Source organism: Tetrao urogallus (assembly GCF_951394365.1).
Source record: "Tetrao urogallus genome assembly, chromosome: 6".
Classification (NCBI taxonomy): Eukaryota; Metazoa; Chordata; class Aves; order Galliformes; family Phasianidae; genus Tetrao; species Tetrao urogallus.
In genome coordinates, this window is record NC_136819.1 from 6,003,507 (window position 1) to 6,023,124 (window position 19,618).

At 41.4% G+C, this 19,618-nt stretch overlaps 3 protein-coding genes and 1 pseudogene across 4 annotated transcripts in view; 3 read left to right on the forward strand and 1 right to left on the reverse strand.

Annotated features, from left to right (window-relative positions):
- The window catches only part of LOC306948312 (transcription factor E2F8-like), a 112,137-nt pseudogene extending 111,859 nt beyond the window's left edge, over positions 1–278 (forward strand). Inside the window, exon 16 of the transcript in view lies at positions 9–278. The product of the transcript in view is annotated as a transcription factor E2F8-like (transcript). The remainder of the gene's footprint in view (positions 1–8) is intronic.
- LOC306947656 (palmitoyltransferase ZDHHC13-like) overlaps positions 1–19,618 on the forward strand; it is a gene marked incomplete at both ends in the record, with an annotated part of 613,047 nt that overhangs the window by 575,253 nt on the left and 18,176 nt on the right.
- Positions 1,461–8,367, forward strand: LOC306947786 (cysteine and glycine-rich protein 3-like; the record flags this gene model as incomplete). The annotated part of the gene is given in 7 exon segments (XM_079537206.1): positions 1,461–1,507; positions 1,509–1,570; positions 5,120–5,288; positions 6,627–6,762; positions 7,427–7,496; positions 7,499–7,516; positions 8,288–8,367. Coding segments are annotated over 7 exon segments (582 nt in total).
- Positions 8,698–18,795, reverse strand: LOC306947634 (palmitoyltransferase ZDHHC13-like; the record flags this gene model as incomplete). The annotated part of the gene is given in 14 exon segments (XM_079537011.1): positions 8,698–8,776; positions 10,714–10,811; positions 11,312–11,436; positions 12,693–12,798; positions 13,632–13,769; positions 14,106–14,231; positions 15,230–15,397; positions 15,853–15,912; positions 16,473–16,617; positions 17,079–17,156; positions 17,609–17,619; positions 17,623–17,731; positions 18,057–18,193; positions 18,775–18,795. Coding segments are annotated over 14 exon segments (1,401 nt in total).

Consider the following 19,618-nt stretch of genomic DNA (forward strand, 5'->3'; position numbering starts at 1 on the left):
TCTTTTAGTCAATTGTGTTGAAGGAACCCCTGGAGCCTCAGACAATGACAGAAAACTTTCTCCACACACCAGGAGTGCCAAACACAGTGCCTGTGCTGCCTGCAAATTCAGATGGCACTGATACAATCTCTCAAGGAACCTCATATTATTATCATATATTCCTCAATGAAAACTTGAAGTCATCTGAGGGGCTGCATTGTTGTCCACCTACTCACAAGTGGACACAAGGGAACAAAATGCCAGGCTTTTGTCAGCATCTATTTTCAGCTTGGCGATAGCAATGGCATTGCTCAGATCCCCAAAGCCCTCTCTCCTTCCCCTCCCTGCCTATAAGGCCAGCAGCAGCAGCCCCTGCATTTAAAGAGCGCAGGAATCCCTCCAGTTCAATCCTTTGAGGCATAAGAGAAGAGGGAGAAACACCAAGCTACGCTGTAAGTACAGCACGTGGGATTCTGCTAGCATTTGATATAAGGGTTTGGGTCTTTTTCCTATCAGGGGGTAGAAACAGCATGAATGTGTACAAAATACTGCGCCCGAGCTCAGCTGTGATGGCTTAGATTTGGTACAGGAACACAGGCAGGAGAGAATGATGTGGAAGGAAAAGTTGATAGAACAGCATTAGGTTTGGACAAAGGAATGGCACCTTTGTGCAGCAGGACATCATTTCCCAAAGCCATGAATCGTGCTGGGGGAGAAAGGGTTGGGTTTTTAGAGTGTTTGTTAAGTCACAACTAAATATTTGGTTCCAACATCAGGACATCCTGATTTTTGGAGATGCCAGCTTGCATTTCTCCAAAAGCATGCATCAAGGAAGCATTGAGCAGAACTTCATATTACTACGCAAAAAGCAGTAACAGATCATGGGGAATGATATAGACAAAATCAGAATCTTCAGCCAGGAGTGTTGGCTTCCTTCAATCAGTTTTGCCTACTCCATACCACATCACTTAAAATCTCTTGCTTCCAAAGGGTTTGCAGAACCCTTATTTTCCCATGTTGGCAAGGAAGATGTCACCCCTTTAGCCACTGGAATAGGAAGCACAACTCTCCTTCTCTCAGACGTTTAGATTTCTAACGAATAACAAATGAAAGCCCCAGTCACTACTTTATGACAGCTGTGCATCAGAGGTCTTGAAGCTCACTGACCAACTTGGTTCTATTACAGTGTCCTCAGTAATAATGTCGTGTTGTTCAGCTTCATGGTGGAATTGGTTCAGATACTAACTAGATGGTGTGCACATATTGACTGACATTGACAGAGAAAATTGCCATTACACACATCATTGAGAATGCTCAATGACAGTCTTTAAGTATCATGGTACAATTCACATGAGCAGATCCTAGCTAGGGGTTACCTGGCAATAGCAGTTCAAGGGAAATAAATAAATATCACTTTTTCTATTGGATTTACTGAGTTTGATTTTCTAGGTACCATAAACCATAAATCTTCACATACGAGAATGCCTAACTGGGGAGGTGGAGCCAAATGCGGTGCCTGTGAAAAGACAGTACCATGCTGAGGAAATTCAGTGCAATGGAAGGAGTTTTCACAAGACGCGCTTCCTCTGCAGTAAGTGCAAAGTTAAAGCCATGTAATTCGGCTATTTCCACTACGGCTAGTATACTTCCTTTTGTACTCCTTGCATCCAAGAAGATTCGCAATGGAGATGCTCACAGTTGCTCAACCTGTTTGCTCATTGTACATTTAGAGCAGGTCTTAAGACAGCCCAGCAGTGTAAAGGATGGCAGAAACAACCAGCACAAGAGCAAACTTCAGAGAGGGAAGATTTGTGAGGTTCATGCATCTTACCACTGAGAAAGCTCAAAGCAGAGAGCAGGCACACACTAGCCATCCTTCCTGGAGAACAGCACAGTGAGACTGACTCTGGGCTGACACTCTCTAGGAACCTTAGAGATCCTATTTGGCCAGAGAAAATACTCCTACCATACACTGCTATGTTTATGGTACTGCCTTTGACACAAGGGAGGGGACAAAGGGAGGGAGCCAAGACTTAACTAAGTTTGTTCAGCTGCAATGTTTTAATTAAAACTGACTCTAGCAAGTCAGTTTTGAGGGCTCCTCATCTGTAAGGATAACTGGTTGAACCTCAGAGGCAACACTTACTAAAGAAAAAAACCTGTGTCACATTCCTTAAGCAACTGAATGACATAAAACAACCATAACTTCTCGATAGCATCATCCAGTTTTCTGAAAGGCCAGTCTGCCACTCCTCATCAGTTCTCAATAACCCTTTCCCCCTGAGCCACATCTCTCTCAGGATCCTGGCTTCTCCTTTGTAAAGCACACACTAGATGTTTTTTGTTAGGGACACCAGAGTGCTAACTTTTGTCCCACAAGGTAGCACGCTACAAGTTTCAAACCAAAAAGCCCTGAAGAACTTAACCAGTGCTCTTGAGACAGAAGTCAGTCTTACTAGGGGACCATAAAAATGGATCATCCCCCAAAAAATCATTTCACACAGAAAAGTTCTCTCTATCAACACTATCTCTCACCACCACCTGCAAGCACCTCACTTTCCTCCAACCCACATTCCAGATATTCCCATTTCACTTACTCTTCTCCACACACCTCCGATGCTGGGCAGGTATCTTTCTCTGTGGATGAGCTTGCACTAGAAAAATAAACAAGAAGGCACCATCAGTTCAACCCCACTCATCCTCAGTGAAGAGAATAAACAATTTGCTGAGGACTAAAGATAGCTAAATGCTTTGCAGACACTCTGAATGCAAACATGCTAATTATTAGAAAATCTGAATTGACACATGCTTTATTCAGTGATACTAAGGTATATGAAAGGAAAAGTCAAATGAGTAGACTCTCTTGTCTAATAAAAATAAACAGCTGTTCTGTTGGGTCATAGTTAATGATTTATTGCCCTCCCACATAAATTCTCAGGCACCTAATACTGGAACAAGTTTAAGCTTCCTTTTTGATATAAATGATCTTTTCTAAATGGCTTGTGATAAATACCACACATTCATTAGGTCTACTGCTTTTGTTTTTTTTCCCCGTTGGACCCCTGAGTGTGAACTAACTCATCAAAAGGTCAGATACTTAAAAAAAAAAGTAATCCCAGCAGAAGTCTAAGGTCAAAAAATGAAGGATGCAGCAAAGCTTGGGTGGTAACAGGTGTGTTAATTGGCTTTCTTTTTCCTTGATTCACAAACACTAGCCACCAGCTTTGGAATGGATCCTTCAGCATCACATACCATATTCACGGGCTTTTTATTGAATCAATTACGGGATTTTATTTCTCAACACACACAAAAAATGGATCTTCTCTACACCCAATCTCAGGTACAAAACCAAAATCAATTTAATTGAGATTATATTGTATTTGACCCACTAAAACAAACAGCTTTTTCAAGCCAACCTGTTGGCACAGCAAGAAACTGATGAGCTGAATGATACAATCATGTCCCTAATTTCACCTTACAGACATGTAAAGAGCGTCTTTCCAACCAACCTTAGTTCCCATACAGCCTGCAGTTTACCCACCTTGTTTCCCTGTCAGGTTTTGCTTACAGCGCAGCCATGATAGACATTTGGCAGGATTTCATGCCACAAACCTGAAACCCCTCAGTGCCTGCTATCTGCTGGCAGGTGACAGGTACCAAAGCTATTTCAACAATAGCACTTCAAGGGCTTTTGCTCCATCTGTTGTGGTGAATTGATACTCTACCCCTACAGTGACAGGAATAGAAACACTTTATCTACTGCTAGAGTTTCCATCATCTCCTAACTCCCTCAGCAAACATAATTATCATCTCAAAGCTGAAGAGACAGCACCACGAAGTGATCGAGTTTGCACATTTACAGAAGCTCCTCATTTTATTCCTTTTAATTAAAGAGCTCCATGCAAATTGTATTCCCCTCTACACAGTACTGTGATAGAAGTAAAGCTGCACTGGTTCCAATATTGCCTTAGATCCTTAAATTCTGACTTGAGTGAACTTCCAACTGTTTTCCATACTTGTGCATTTCACAGGTTGGTGTTACTTACATCACTCTCACAATTTATTTCCCAAGCTATCAGCACCCCTCAGTGGCACACACGCTTATTCAAAGAATAGGAGAACATTTTCCCTTTTACCATCCCCCCTCATCCCTACCGATCACTGTTGATCCAGTGACTGACTTGTAAACAGTGCTACTTTTTTAGAGCATGCTACAAAACTGTGACTTTCTGTAGGCACTGGTCACTGAAAGCCTCATCTCTCTTGATGGGGTGGGGGCTGCCACACACTGAGCTCCCAAAACAGCACAGTGTATGCAGCCACCAAACACATGAAGAGTGTCACTATTATTTTTCCCTATTTGTTATCATCTCAGTTTCCAGGTGTAAGCAGCAATGAGATGCACTTGCTGGTAACAGAATTCCACTCACTGAAGGCTGATCAGGTTTCAGATCTGCAAAGTGCCCGAGAGAACTTAGAAGAGAGTAACCTGCCTTCCATGCCCATCTGAGGAGAATCAGAGGACTCGAGAGTGGCCTTAGCAATGTCTGTTGGCTCCAAGTGCCATCTGTGCCTCTCAGATAAAGGACACATGCCTACCAAGACCCCAGGCAAACAGCTGCTAGCATTCCAGGACTTTAGGTCCATTCAAGCAGAGGCTAGATTTAAAGCAGTGACACAGAAGGTACAACTTGTACTCCACTAAGTGCATGGCACTGCCATGGCACATTCTGCCCCCAAGTCCTCAGGAACTTTTCTGGTGAGGTAAGCCACGAAGCATTTCTCTGCAACAAGAACAACGAAGAGGGGATTCCTTGTGGTCTCAGAATTTCCAACACCAGAACCTTGTCATTCTGGACATCTAATGGAGCTGAGACCATCAGGTGTTCGGGGTCGCTTTGAGCTGTAGTGCCATGGGGGAAAAGAAATGCAACTACATAAATAAAAAGTGCCCTGCTTGATTCTGACTGATCTTCACATAAAACTTCACTGGGTTGCTGCAGACAGTGCACTAAAGTTCCTTCCTCTCCTACAGTTTTGAAGATGAACAAAAATCAGCAACAACTGTAATTATTCTGACCCATATTAATTCATATTGGAATAAGCAGATGTTTCATCACGCCCCTCTTCCTTTCCGTAGTGGCTTGCAGGAAGGCTCTGGACAGCACCACAGTGGCAGCTCACGAATCTGAAATCTACTGTAAAACTTGCTATGGGAGAAAATATGGCCCCAAAGGTGTTGGCTTTGGGCAAGGAGCTAGATGTCTTAGCACTGACACTGGGGACCATCTGGGCCTAAACCTGCAACAGTGAGTCCAACCCTACCAGCAGCACCATGTGGATGTCTGATGCTACCTGTCACTCAGGGCTATTTCAGGTGTTCTGCTCTGTTCTCCCACCAACATGTAGCACAAGTAGCACAGCAGAATCTCCCACAACCTTTCCTTGGTGGACACGGTAATTTACCAGTTTTCAGTTGTGATTTGCCACTGTGCTGGTACACAGTGGTAAAACCACATTCACCACAGAAGACAAGGATGTTCTTCACTCCATCAGAATTAAGATACAGCTAGGTTTTACCATTAGAGAAAGAACAACAACACACGTCTTTAACCATACTCTCAACAGAGAAATAATGTTTCTAAACCCTCCCTGTGGCCTGTACAACTCTTACAAACACATGGAGGACATGACTGAATAAAGGCACTCCCTTGAGATACCATCTTCAAACAGCTTCAGCTGCATGTAATTACACCTGACAGTACATTTTTGTAGTATTTTTCTATTCTCAAGTCTGCACACTTCAAAGCCAACGTTTTCTTCTGGTATCACTGTATAGAAACCAATTAGCAAATGTGTTGCACAGGAAATAAAAGCTGAACTGCTGTATTGAATTACACCCCTTGTAAAAAACACACCCATTGTGAGCAGAGTTCTGTATCGAGAGCTGCCATGTCCTGGTGACTTAATGACCCGTTGCAGTCCACCAGTCTGGTAATTCTAAAGTAGTTCTGTGAATGACTAAGCCAGCACAAAGATGTAAGCCACAGGGTACAGAAATACAAAACAAAGCCAATTGTCTGATGCTTTTGACTTCAGAACAGCTACAAGCCCTGTCAAAATCTTGCAGCAACAGAAAAAACAAAAAGAAAAAAACCAACTACATGCAAAATCTAGAGTTTTTTCCCCTCCCTTCCTCTTTCAAGATCTCTTCTATGCTGATACTAGCAGCAAGAGTGGAGGTCCTCTGCTTGTTTTTCCTCACTGGCCTCTCAATAGAACAAAATTCACTTTTCATGATAGTGGTTGTCAGCGTCATGCGCTGAGTCCAAAATGGGCAATAACAGTGGGTGCAGCATTCATTTTTTAACTATGTAACACAGAATGCAATATAACAGAAGGTCTTTTTGAACCAACATGATTTTCTGATTCTGTAACCCTTCCTTTCCACGCTGGACTTGATGATCTTAGTGGTCTTTTCCAACCTTAATGATTCTATGTCCTTGACCAGTAAGAATGTTTCTACCCCTTACAAAATAAAACAAAAAATGAAACAAAAAATGAAACAACAACCACAAAAATCAAATTTCTAGAGTGAAGATAACATTTTGAGCAATGTTTTATAACACAGAAAACTTCCGTTTTAGAGGCTCACCAAAGTCTGCTCGCCATTCTACACCAATTAGTCCTTCAAAGTTTGCCAAAAAGATCGTTGATGTGGATAAATGCCCCCGGTGTGGCAAATCGGTGTATGCTGCAGAGAAGATAATGGGAGGAGGAAAAGTAAGTAGTTACTAAAGCACTAGGAAAAAAAAAAGAACCAAATTTTTTTTCACGGTGATTAGCTAGAGCTAATCAATCCTTGAAGATTTTTACCTGGTGTTGATAAAGAAAATATAGGGTTGAATAAGCAAAACGTCTAACATACTGACTTGATTTCAAGTTAAGTTATGCTTTGTCATAAGCCTTCTTCAACATTCTGCATCTTGTCGAGGTCTGAGGGACAACCCTTCCCTTTCGGCTTCCACTGTCATCCTACTCACACCTCTTGGGATAGTTATAATTCAAACATATACCTGCATTTGCCACTACAAATAAATTAAAGAGATTCCGTGACTAGAAAAAAACAGCACTGTGCAATATATGCTGACCCTCTGCTCTAGGAACGCTCACTCATTATCTCCACACACGAAGGATGTGGCCAATGAGAGCACTATCTATAGCTCTCTGATTTTTACCAGACCTCCATCAACAAGAAGCTCACTAGGTAAGATATTAAAATGGGATAATAATTTGAAAAACTAATCTAAAAATACTAAAATTGTAAGTCATAAACCCAAGGAGACAATTTTAACCTCTTCATGCAACAAAAAGCAACAGCTGTTTCTTGCATCTGCTAGCTGTGCATCTTCTGTAGCATAACAACAAATTGTCTTCATTCCCTCAGCCTTGGCATAAAACATGCTTCCGCTGTGCTATTTGTGGAAAGAGTTTAGAGTCTACAAAAGTTACAAAGACAGAGAGTTCTACTGTAAAGGTAAGAATTGTTCCTTGTAGACCCATATTACCATCGTGATTTGCCTTGCTGCATGCTTAATAACAAAGATACAGACAGATCTTTAAAGATCATGGTCCCAGTTGGTTTTCCTGCCACTAAGACTTCAAAAGTGATGCTTCCCCTATACTTCAATAACACAGAAGATGAATGCGTTCATGCCGAATTACACACACAGATATTCTACTCAGATCAACAAATCTTGTGGATTTCTTGGAAAGAGCTCCAGGAGATATGCTAAGTTTTTATATCCTAGGCTGAACTATTGAGAATCCTAGAGAATACTGAAATTGGGCATAATTTGACAACAGCAAGAGATCAAACAAATGTATTTGGAGAAATACACTGACCGCTACTAATATAGGGAAGTTGTGATAAATAAGTATGAACATACTTGGCAATAGAGTCACACTGGATTGCCCAAGCAACCATAGAAAGTCATCTGCTCCACACTCTCGTTCTTCTAACCTCCTTTGAACATCTCTGATGCTCAGTCTGCATGGACAGAAAACCGTATTTAAATAAATTGTTATTCAAGTTTTAAATACATACTTTTCCAACTTCTTTTTCAGAAACTCAGATGCAACACGTTTAATTCAAATATTTTTCATTACTAGAATCTCTTGACACTTCTGAGAAAGAACACCTCAGATTTCCTTCTTTGTACTAACTTACCTTTGGAATGAGTACCAAATCCAAAAGCCACTTGGGCTAGCATTCAGAACACTCTTGACCCTTTTCTTTCTTTTGCAGTTTGCTACGCAAAGAATTTTGGTCCCAAAGGAATTGGTTTTGGTGGCCTCACTCAAGTGGAAAAGAAAGAATGTGAGTGAAAAGGAGTGGATGCAACAGAGTCAACCTGCTGCTGATCTCAGCAGAAAATAGGTGTCAAGTAAAACAAAATCACCTACTGCTTATAACCTAGGACATTCATTAAGTAATTTCCATCACGCAGGAAAAACTCACAAGCTTGTACCTTAACATATTCTTAGAACAGCTTAAGAAAGGTACACTGATCAAATCAGATTCATGTTTACCATAAAAGTGAACAGCGACAAGAACTTCTGTTCATGAAACACTGTTGCTCCTTACACTAGTATTTACCACAGTTCAGACTCAAAACTTAAGGAGTCAGCACACTGTCCCATTCAGACAGACATACCCTATGAAGCACAGGGGTCAGAGTCTTCTGATCTAGGCCAGTTTCCTCCTAGTGTTTTGAAGATTTTGACGTTATTTCGACTAGGACAGAGTAGACATCATTCACTTGGACATATAGTTTAGAGGAACTTGAAGTTCACAGCCTTCTGAAGAAAAAGCAAGTTTTCTTAGAATACAGTGTTTCAGTTTTGTTATTGTACATTTTTCAAGCTAAACAAAGTACTCATATTGAAGTAAACAAAAATGTGAAGCAATTTGTTTGCGCTTATGTCCCACGATGCCACAACTACTGCATTTCAGAGGGAAGATTACATCTCCCATTCCTTACCCGCAAGAACTCTGTTCCATTACTGTTTTATTCTGCACTGTCAGCATTGAACTTTGGTTTTCTGATCTCAATCTGCTTCTCTGCCAGTTTTTATTATGAAGTATTTTGACTCCCAACACACTGCCCAGCCTGCCACGCTGGAATGATGCTGCAGCCTTTGCATCTTGTGAACGTGACTGATGTGGTAGATCTGTGCATGCCGGTGAGAATAGTTGTCTTTTCCATATATGCTAATACTTTCTATCATCTCCTTATCAATTTTCAGAAGCTAACAGGGCATACACACAAGCAAAATGTAAGGCAAACAGCCTTTTACTTATGGCTTTGTGCTTACCTGTTCTTAAACACTTCCCTGGTGATATATCTCACGAATCTGTTTCAACCTGTAAAATATTCTTAGAAGCATTAAAATTCTGCTTTGTCACAAGTAAAACACCCAAATACAGAGTGTCATTAGGTTGTGTTCACAATCTAAGATAACCACTTACAGGCCAATTTTGATATTGAAGTCTGAACTTCCCCCTTCGTTTTTCAAATGCAACTTCATTATTTGCAAAATAATACAAAGGGCACTAACAAAGTTCCCAAATTCTGCCCTAAAAACTACCCTTTGAAGAAGTATATTTAGTGTCACCTTTTCAAATAAAATTTCAAAAAGTGTCAGCTCATGCTATACATAAAGAGGCACAGTAATTGTTTCATACCCGCATCTGCTGTCCCTTACACAAGAAAGTTTTAATATTTAGAACAATAAAAAAATAAAAACAAGCAGATTTTGGAAGAACATAAAAATTAACAAAACATCCAGTTTTATTTCTCGCGCAGCTCAGTAGCTTTAGAAATCAACTAAGAATTCCTACACAGTGAACGTTTTTCTTCTTTATCATGTGAACGTTGTATTGCTTGGTCCAGTCAACTCCACTGGATTTGACCATACAAAACATCTGCATTGAAAGAAGTCTGCAAGATTCTGGAAGGATCCAAGACTGAAAAATGTGAAATACTCATTAATAAACCTACAAAAGACAACAGCAGGCATTAACAATACGTGATCCTTAGGGAAGCAGTAGTTAAGGGATAAAGCTGTGGCAAAGACAGCTCTAAGAGAAGAAACACAACAATGTTTTATTCATCATCACTCCTTTGTTGACATTTTTTAACCTGCGTCACATTTAATAGGGATAGAAGATTAAGTTCAACTCAAATATTTGAAGTTAATGCTAAGTAAGATTTCATCTGCTAGCACATGAGGAAATTAAGATTTTTAGTATAACAGGGAAACTTTGGTAGTAATTTCTTTATGAAGCTAAAATAATTCAGAAAGGGCTGGTTCATAACAAAATCCCTCCCTAGACCTAAAGAACAGACACAGAGAATGATGAATACACTCAAGGACATTGTCCTCTCTGCCTCCCAAGTCGTTTCTGCTAAGAGTAAAAGACATATTCTGGGGCATATACACAGCCACGCAGAAAAAAAAACACAGTAGTTCTTAGGATGGCAGCTTATTCTGCAGCATCAAGGAAGTTCTCTGCCAGGAAAATGAGGTCCAGCTCTTCCTCTTGGCATAACTCAGAACAGGCGTGACTAGCGTGCCCACAGATTGCTCAGGTTTGGCATTCATACAGCAGTGAAGCAGGCCAGACCTGGAGGGAAACACAGCTGAAACACCGCACACTACAGCACTTACTTGTATGGACTTCTCCTGAGTGGAACAGGATGCTTAGAAGATGTGCTCTCCATCAGGAGGTTCATTCTCTCAGGCGAGGTCAGTCCCAAGAATGCAATCTTAGAGAAAGAAAAACACGAGTAACGGCTGAAATATGAACATCACAAATTTAAATACTGGCAATACCAAAAGATAATCTTCAGTGGGGAGGGATTGGGAAGATGTTGGCCATATCTAACCACTAAGTAACTCCTGCCACATTTAAGGACTTAAAAGTTGATCGTAAGTTTCATTTAAGCTGAAAGAGAATCCTAAGCCATGTTAAAAAGCCGTTTCTTAGGTGGTTCAGAAAGCTCTTAACCTCATTTGCTTAGCCAACACCTATTGCTATTGTTATAGCAAAGGCACAAGGCCATACCATGCTTGGCTGAAGCTCATATTCCAATGAGAAGACCGAGGCCAGGAAATAACAGCAACGTGCTGAAGATAAACCCACAGCAGGTTGGGTTTATCATCCAACAACCTACGCTGCTTGATGATACAACTAAAATCTCAAAGATACATTTGATGATAAATGAGTCAATCAGAAGTGCAACCATGGTGCAGCATGTCAGCTTACCTCTTTTTTGTCTTTTTCTGAAGACTTAATATATCCAGGATCAGTCCTCCAGGCTTTATAGAAAAAATAAAGACGACCCACTAGGCTGAACATGACAGGGATCTCAACAATGGCATTGGTCACATGTAACAGTTAGATTAAGGAATATATTCTCTCATTATGTTTTGCCAAATAAATATTCTACAATCAGAGTGTGGTATTTTACCAGCAATACACAAAAACAAAAAGAACGGCACTGACTTCTACAGAGCAAGGGTTTGATAGAAAGAGCAAAACATCACCTCACTAAGCCACAACCCTTAGGAATACTGCTGAGTTCATCATATTCTGCTGAACGTCTACCTTTAACGCCTACAGTAAGAATTCTTGCTTTCGTTTAATTTAGACGACGCCAAGAAAACCTTAGAACGTCACAAAGCAACAGTTAATAACAGGATTTTCATTGCAACAAGCATACGTGTATCCCTCACAAGCATATATGCGATCAGTTCATCAGAATGAATCGTGATCATCCTATTAAGATCTTCATTGGAAACAGAACCAAAAGAAATGCCACTTAAAGGATGAAGTAATCAAAAATGAATTAAATTTGGGTAGCAATGCATTATAGCTGGTTTAGTACTAAATTATTGACATTTTAAGTATCTCCCTAATGGCCTTCCCTTCCCAAGACTTAATCAATAAATAAGCAGGTGCCTTCTGTGTAAGAACACAGTGCTGAAAAGTGAGTGTAAACAATTAAATAGAGGTACTCGTCAGTCCAAGGCCTGTTCAAAGAAAGGTAGAAATGAATGCACTGTGCACTGAGGATGCTGCATAACCTCTGAACAAATGCAGACTGGAGAATGGAAGGTCTGCTTCCAAGGGATACAAATAAATTTGTTTGCCTGACGTTTTTATTTATTTATTTTTAAAGCAGAAGCACGAATACCACCAACTGCCAAATCCTTCTCATTTAGAAATGAGATGCTTTTACAACTTCAATGTGTGATGCACGTGTTATCCAGCTTCACTGCATACCAAAATACATTACTGGATGGTCCCAAAGAGGGAACATGGTCTACATATGGCACCTCCAGGTGACTCTACAACCATGCATATAACAAAGACATTTTGATATCCCAGTAAGATTAAAAAAAAAACCAAACCAAAAACACCAGAACTACACACAAATACCTGTCAAAGAGAAAAGAAGATACGTATTTTCAGTCTGGTTGTAACTTCCATTTAAACACAAAGCTATTTAACCCTGGCCCAACGTAGGTAAAGTAATCTTAACAGACATTCGCAGTCACATGGCATCAGCTGGGACTGTTCGTCACTCCTTGCACAACTGGGCTTACATTTACTAGAAAGTGGAAGGGAAGTTCTACTGCATTACAAAGGATATCAGGCATGAACCAGAAAAACCACGTCACAGACATCCAAAAGACGGAACTTAGCATCAGTGCTGTGGGAAGATACCTCAGATTCTTGACTCCCACAAACTGCCTGAAAGAAGATGAAAATAAAAGAGCATTTTTCTCTCACCCAAAACTGAACTTCGTGGAGTACAGACTTAACGTGGTTGTTTTTTTTAATTGATTTTTAAAACTTCACTCGGTATTCTTTAAGCCTCTGTTAAAGCAAACCAAAATTGCCACTCAGAAGCATGCTTTAGCCAGATGCATAGAGGAACTCGTGATGCAGAAAAAACATCTACTGAGGAGTGTTCTGTTCCAGCCTAATTTTACATATCCGAGCAGCTGCGCATTAGGTGAAAAGGACAAACTCTTATTTATTGACACAACAACAGTACTGCCATTTCAAGGAACACAATTTAGTAACTGCTGTAAGAAATGGGAAATGTGCAAAACAGCTTAGGGTATCACTAGGAGGTCTGGGGAATACAGAGGGTGGGAACGGTACATTGAAACTCATGCTACGTTGCAAATACAGAGGGAAAAGTTTAGATAAAGCACATTTATAAACTTCATAAATGGGTATCTCAGCTTCTGTCAGGTGCGGGCATTCAGTAACACCCTCTTTATCATTAAAACCAGCTAACATGCCACCTCAACACTTGTTTTCTCCTCAGATCTCAAGGATCAGAAACTACAATCTTGACCATCTAAAGACACCACATTTCAAAATCATTATGAAAAGTACATACATTTAAATCCTTCACACAATCCTTTCTACAGTAGAGTAAAAAAAAAAAAAAACCAAAAACAAATCAAAAAACCTTCTAAGTGAAGCTGTAGACTCTGAAAAGAACACTGCGTTACGTACCACGTACTGCATCTATTAGAATTAAATACACAGAAAGAGAGAAATCCACAAACCTCACAGACAGAGCCATCCCAACCAGCAGAAAGAGAAGCAGGCATCCTTTCAAAAGCCAAGAATCAGAACTTAAGTTCATTACGTATCCTATGGCCCACAACACAGTCAAGCAAGATGCCAGCAGCAGGAACAGCTGTTAAAATGATCATTGTTAAAATATGACAGAATATTGAAAAGCAGGATTTATTCCAATATATACACTTAATATAAGAACGAATGCTGAGAGACTCAAGGTAGGTAACAAAGTGACACATCAAAACACGGGGGATAAGGAGGGAGGGAAAACAACAACGCAGGGGGGGGGAAAGGGGGGAACAAACACCCAAAGAACAGGAAGGTGCTTCTAAAACATTTCATTTTTGAGTGTCCAGGTTTGGAAGCCTAGAAGATCCTGTTGTCAGAATGGAGGTAAGTTACATATTATTCTGAACACAGAACGCTGAAGCTTTCCTTCCATTAGTGACATTACCTCGTATTTCTCCATTATTCTCAGTAACCCCTTATTCCTTTTGCTTCTCATTCTTCCTTCCTCCATTAACATATAAATGATGAAGCGATTCTGAGTTTGAATTGCAAGGTCAAGCGCCGTCTCTCCCCTTAACAACAAAGTTCATTTGGTTATGCACTTAACACATGAATGTCTTCCTTTGTAACAGAAACAAGAAATGAACTGAACTAAAACAAGAACTTACTGGCTTCTTCCCCAAACCCACCATTTTTCTTTAAGGCAAAGGTAAAGTAAACTCGCAGTTCTAACACGCTTCATCTGGTGCTCTGTAGTTCTAAAGACTGATATTTGCAATCAACTACGTGCACGAATCACTTGCTGAACTGTCTCTCCTAACCTGAAACACTAAACAGTCTTTTAGAACATGACAAGCTTACTGAATGTGATCCCTTACTGAAAGGGAGCTTTCTTGTTTATGTTAACTTTTTAAAACCAAACCAGTAACATTCTAAGAGTCATATATTCAAAAAAAAGCAAAACAACTAGCAGATGGAAAAGCTGTGCAGCTGAATACACAAACCAGAATTACTACACTATGCAAGCATCTCTATGGGAATCAATAGTTTCAACGTTAATAGTTTTTCCTGCCAGATTTTACAAGTCTTAGGACTAAGACTTTCACGTGACGCGCACTTCTGAGTGTACAAACAGGCACTGACAGACACTGATCTTTTCAGGATGCCACGCTCATCTTTTTCAAGACCTTACAAGGCTCACCAGACACAAAGCAGCATTATTTTTGACAAGCCTGGCTGAAGGCCTTACTTGTGGCCATGCTGTAGAGAACAGCTGACTCAAAGCAAACAAAAAATAAGAGAGAATCTGTGAAGGCTATAATACATTTGGTTGCAGTGATCAGGTGTTCACTAAACTAACATTTCAAACCATCTCCACATTCTTACTTTGTGTCACACCACAAGCAAAGTGCTCAATTCTTTTTGGAAAGCATAAGAACTCTTGCCTTATTCCCCCCATCCATTTCAAAGAACATTCAGAGGGAAAGGGATTCAGGTATTTCTTCATATTCATTTTACCCATTAATACTACACAGATGAAAACGACAGAAACAATGAAAGAAATTGTACCTTGACATTTTTTATGTCCATGTTAGCACCAGCTTCTAGCAGTAGCTCCACTGCACTAACATTTCCTGATGTTACTGCCCAGTGCAGCGCAGTGTTCTTCTGGACGCTGCCCACAGCACTGAGGGAGGGCTTAAACTTTAGTAGAAATCTTGTGGGCTCTGGTCTAGATGAAAACAGAGTTAACAAACAGAACATCGGCTGCATTGGAAACTTTTGAACACTTTATTAACAAAAAACATTGCTAGCATCTGCTGTAAAGTAACAGCAGATACAAACGTGTTGTCTCTCAACAAGCTCATTAGCAACAGAGCCAAGCTTAGAAAACAGAACTCATCCTTCATTTCACCTTCATTTCTAGGAAAGCACAATGATACACCAGCTGGTCCAGCTGCAAACCTAAACTACTTTAAGATAGCTCTTTTGGAGGTGGGTCTTTCTTCACTGTACCAAGTTAGCTGCTTCATCATCTCCTATGTCTTGGATACATAGTATTTTATAACAAGTAGAAGAGAAAAAAATGTCACTCTAACAAGAGTGACACAACCAGAAGAAAAGATTCAGCACTGCACCCAGCAATGAGTGGACAACAGATTCTTTTAAAAGTTATTCCCCACTTAGCCCACCACTTTTTGTGCTGATAACATTAAAGGTGCAAGTCCACTGAAGTCTGCTGTGTCTATGTTCTAGGAATAAGAAAAAGATAGTAAGTGATGATCACGGATTTCAGTAAACAAAGTTAAATGGTCAGATTCTTAGCTACGCAGCCACACCACACCAGCAAAAGGGAACTAAATTGTACCTGCCAGGAAGCCAATTTAAACAATTTTTCTTCCTTCCATGTGTCTTGAACAGCATTCATTTCAGGATATGCTGAGTGCCCATTAAAGTGACTTCAAATTAATCAAATACATCTACAGAATTCCTTCCACTAACAGTATTTCCTGTCCCCTCTTGATAAAAAATACTATAAATTCCACTTTGGAAAGCAACAATAAATATCTCCCTTGTGTAAAGGAATAAAGTGCATAACTGAATGTTCAAGTACATAAAACTGGTTCATTAAAAGAACAAAATACGATCATGTATCAACACATAATTATTTAAATGTAGCACGTATAGCACAGGGCAATACCAAATACATGCTTGTACTTCAGGAGATAACATTTAAATTCCACGAAGCATTTTCAGAGCACAACCAGCTACTTCTAAGCAGAAAATAACACCTGGGACAGTGGCAACGCACATGGCCCTTTGATATGAGGTAAGCTACAATGGGCACGTGTTGAAACAGCACTGCCAAATGAATGCTGCTGAATCCTGCCCCATCAGTAAGGCTGGGATCTGCTCCACACTTCAACAATAAGGTGACCATGGGTAGGTGTCCTTGTCTGTAACGATATATGAGACTACAGCCATAACAGAAAGCTTGAAATCTTAATGAAAGCGTCACCTTCACAATTCTTATACACTCTTTTAGAAAAATAATCTCTGGTTCTTATACTTTCATGAAGAAACTTTTTTATTTTTCCTTTAAGCTAAAGGTCTGTATCAGAGAATTAGGTAGGACCCAAGAAGCCAAGTCTGACCAGCACTGCCCTGGGAAAAGTTCAAAATGCAGGTCTGCCTGAAGCACAGATGCATGCATAACCACAACCTGGCAGCCTGCAAAGTTGCCAAGAATCAGAGAACAGATTTCAGCGTAATTATGGACATGCTGTCAAGTTCTGTGTAACTCAGCAAAGGAAACACACACCATCAATTCATTTAAGATGACAACAACAACAACAGTTACACAAAACGCTACTGTTAAGACCAGCAGATTTATTATGAGAAGTGGCAAGCAGCACACCTGATGGCCCAGTGAAGGGGAGTTGAATTCAAGTCTCCACCTAGCTGATCCACTACTGCACCTTTGGAAATATAGTACCTGCATAACAGCAACAGAACAAGATTAAGAGAACACATAATAAAGCACGAAAACATTGTGCTGAGGATAACATAGGTGTAATAGCAAGCGGCTTGCAATAAACAAGTTTTCTCTAGAAAAGCAAATGGATGACAATATTTTTGCAGAACAGGATGCTGCTTTGAGAAAACATGTAAGAAAATGCGCAGTAAGTAGCAAGGCCTTACAAAGACAATTGTAATCTTTGTCAAATTAAACAAATCCAGGAACACCTAATGATTTCACGCACCACTTAATTTCACGCAGAAAGGAAGTGTGGTAACTACATGTCACTGACATTTTCACAAAGGTGGTTGTGTTAAAATTCAAATTTTAAGCTTTTTCCCTCAAGCACTACACACCGTGGCTGGCAGCACTCACAATCGATAGCAACAGAATGCTCAAGATCCTTTCCCGTGGGCTACAGAGCTTACTTAACCAGCTCCTATCTGTTGCTTATTGCTGCCCAGTGCAGAAGAGTCACATTTTCTTTGTCTGCTTGTCGAACATCGTATCCTGCTTCCACCAGTTCCTTGCACCACTCTAGCATTCCATACCTTAAATGAGGAAAAGAACTGACTTTATTTCAAATATCTCCCAATTTAAACAGCATCACACAAATGAAAAATTCAATCTCCGTAAGTCTTGCTCAAGCGCTCCACTTTGCATTCAACGGAGTTGTTGCAAAAAGAGCTGGTCTGAGCCTCGATACGTAGAATTTTCTACCTAGCAATGTTGTTGTTGCTGATTATGACAGTATTTATAATAGTATATATACTTCAAGTGCTTTCTCTTGGACAAGCAGGTGGCAACAGAGCCCTACCATTTTCAATTTAAAAAATCCCACATGGAATAGAAACTTTGCCCAAGTAAGACAAACACTGTGTAGCCTTCACAATATCTTCAGGGTCTTCAGCGATTGGCTGCAGTTCCGGCAGCACCGGCACATCCTTCTCTCTGCAGATGCTACGGCAGCTGCGCACGTCAGGTCGGTGAGGCCCAAGGCAATGGTTTTTACACTGCTGGGTGACGAAACGGCCATCAGCAAACATCGTGCCAACGCTGGACGCCATAGCGCCCTCTTCACAAGGCACCCTTCTTGCCACGTGCATCCGTGGAGATGCGGCACCGAGGGGCACCGGGCGCGGTACGGGCGGGTCGGGGATCTCAGGTCTTCTCCAACCCGAACGAGTCCAGTGTAAGCACGGAAGTAGGTTTCAAACGCAAGCGAAACTTGGAGCTTCCACTCCGAGCGGAAACGTGGGAGGACAGAAATGACACCGTTACGTTCTATGAGACAGAACTACGCGGGGATTTAGTGACCCCGTGCAAAACCAGCTGCCAGCGGCACACCTTTCCCAGAGCAGCGACGGCACGCTACAGACCACCACCCGTACCCGCACACTCCTAGTCGCAGCACAGGGAAGCCGCCCGGCAGCAGCAGAGCACGCCCCGCACGCAGCCGCGCACCGCAGGGTCACCCCAGGCCTCACATGAACCAGGGTTTCCCGAGCGAGTCCAGAATCGGGAAGACCCTTCGGTATCAGCCGTCCGTCCCACGGCGGATGCCGGCCCCCAGCGCGAGCCGCGAGCCCCTCACCGCCGGGCCGCATCCGGCCATGCCGCCGGCCGAGCTCCGCTGCTTCCTGCTTCCTGGTTACCGGCACGCGGGGCGGGGCCGCGAGTTACCGAGAGAACCGCGAAGGTTGGCAAAACGCGGCTGCTTCAGCTGGGGTAGTGCGTGCAGACCTGGGGCCCCTTACACGGGAAAGACAAGGAGCTGGGGCAGCGGGTCCGGAGGAGGACTGCGAGGATGCTCAGAGTGATGGAGCAACTCTCCTGTGAAGAAAGGCTGAGGAAACTGGGCTTGTTTAGCTTGGAGAAGAGGAGGCTGCTGGGAGACCTCGTTGTGGCCTTCCAGTGCTTGGAAGTTGCGGTTCAGACATCTGGACTGTGAAAACCTGATGCAAGCAGAAAAGACTTCTTTTATTAGAATATGTTGAATGAGTCGGTAAAGAGAAAATAGTTCTGAACAGAGGTACCAAAAGCTGTATGCACTGCTACTGCTTGCTTTCCCAGCACAGAAAGGGCAGGCGTGGGTACTGCTGGGCTGCAAGTTCGGCTAGCCATCCAGATGCTGCAGAATGAATGCAAAATCAAACTCTAGCTGACGTGTTAATACAGATTTTCCTTCCATATGCACAGCTGCTACATAAATAGACATCAAAGCAGCTCCACTTCATAAATATGTAGAGCTTTAATTTAGCTTGGCATCACAAAATGTTTTCTATGCTTTGTATGTAGAGCTCATGGTAGGGAAGGTGATGAACAAAGATTTGGGAGGCATTTTGCTACCTTGATATATAACAGATACCAGAATGCGGATGCACAAAAATATAACTGAAGAAAAGTTTGTTTTCCAGTTTAAGAACCTGGCGTACAAG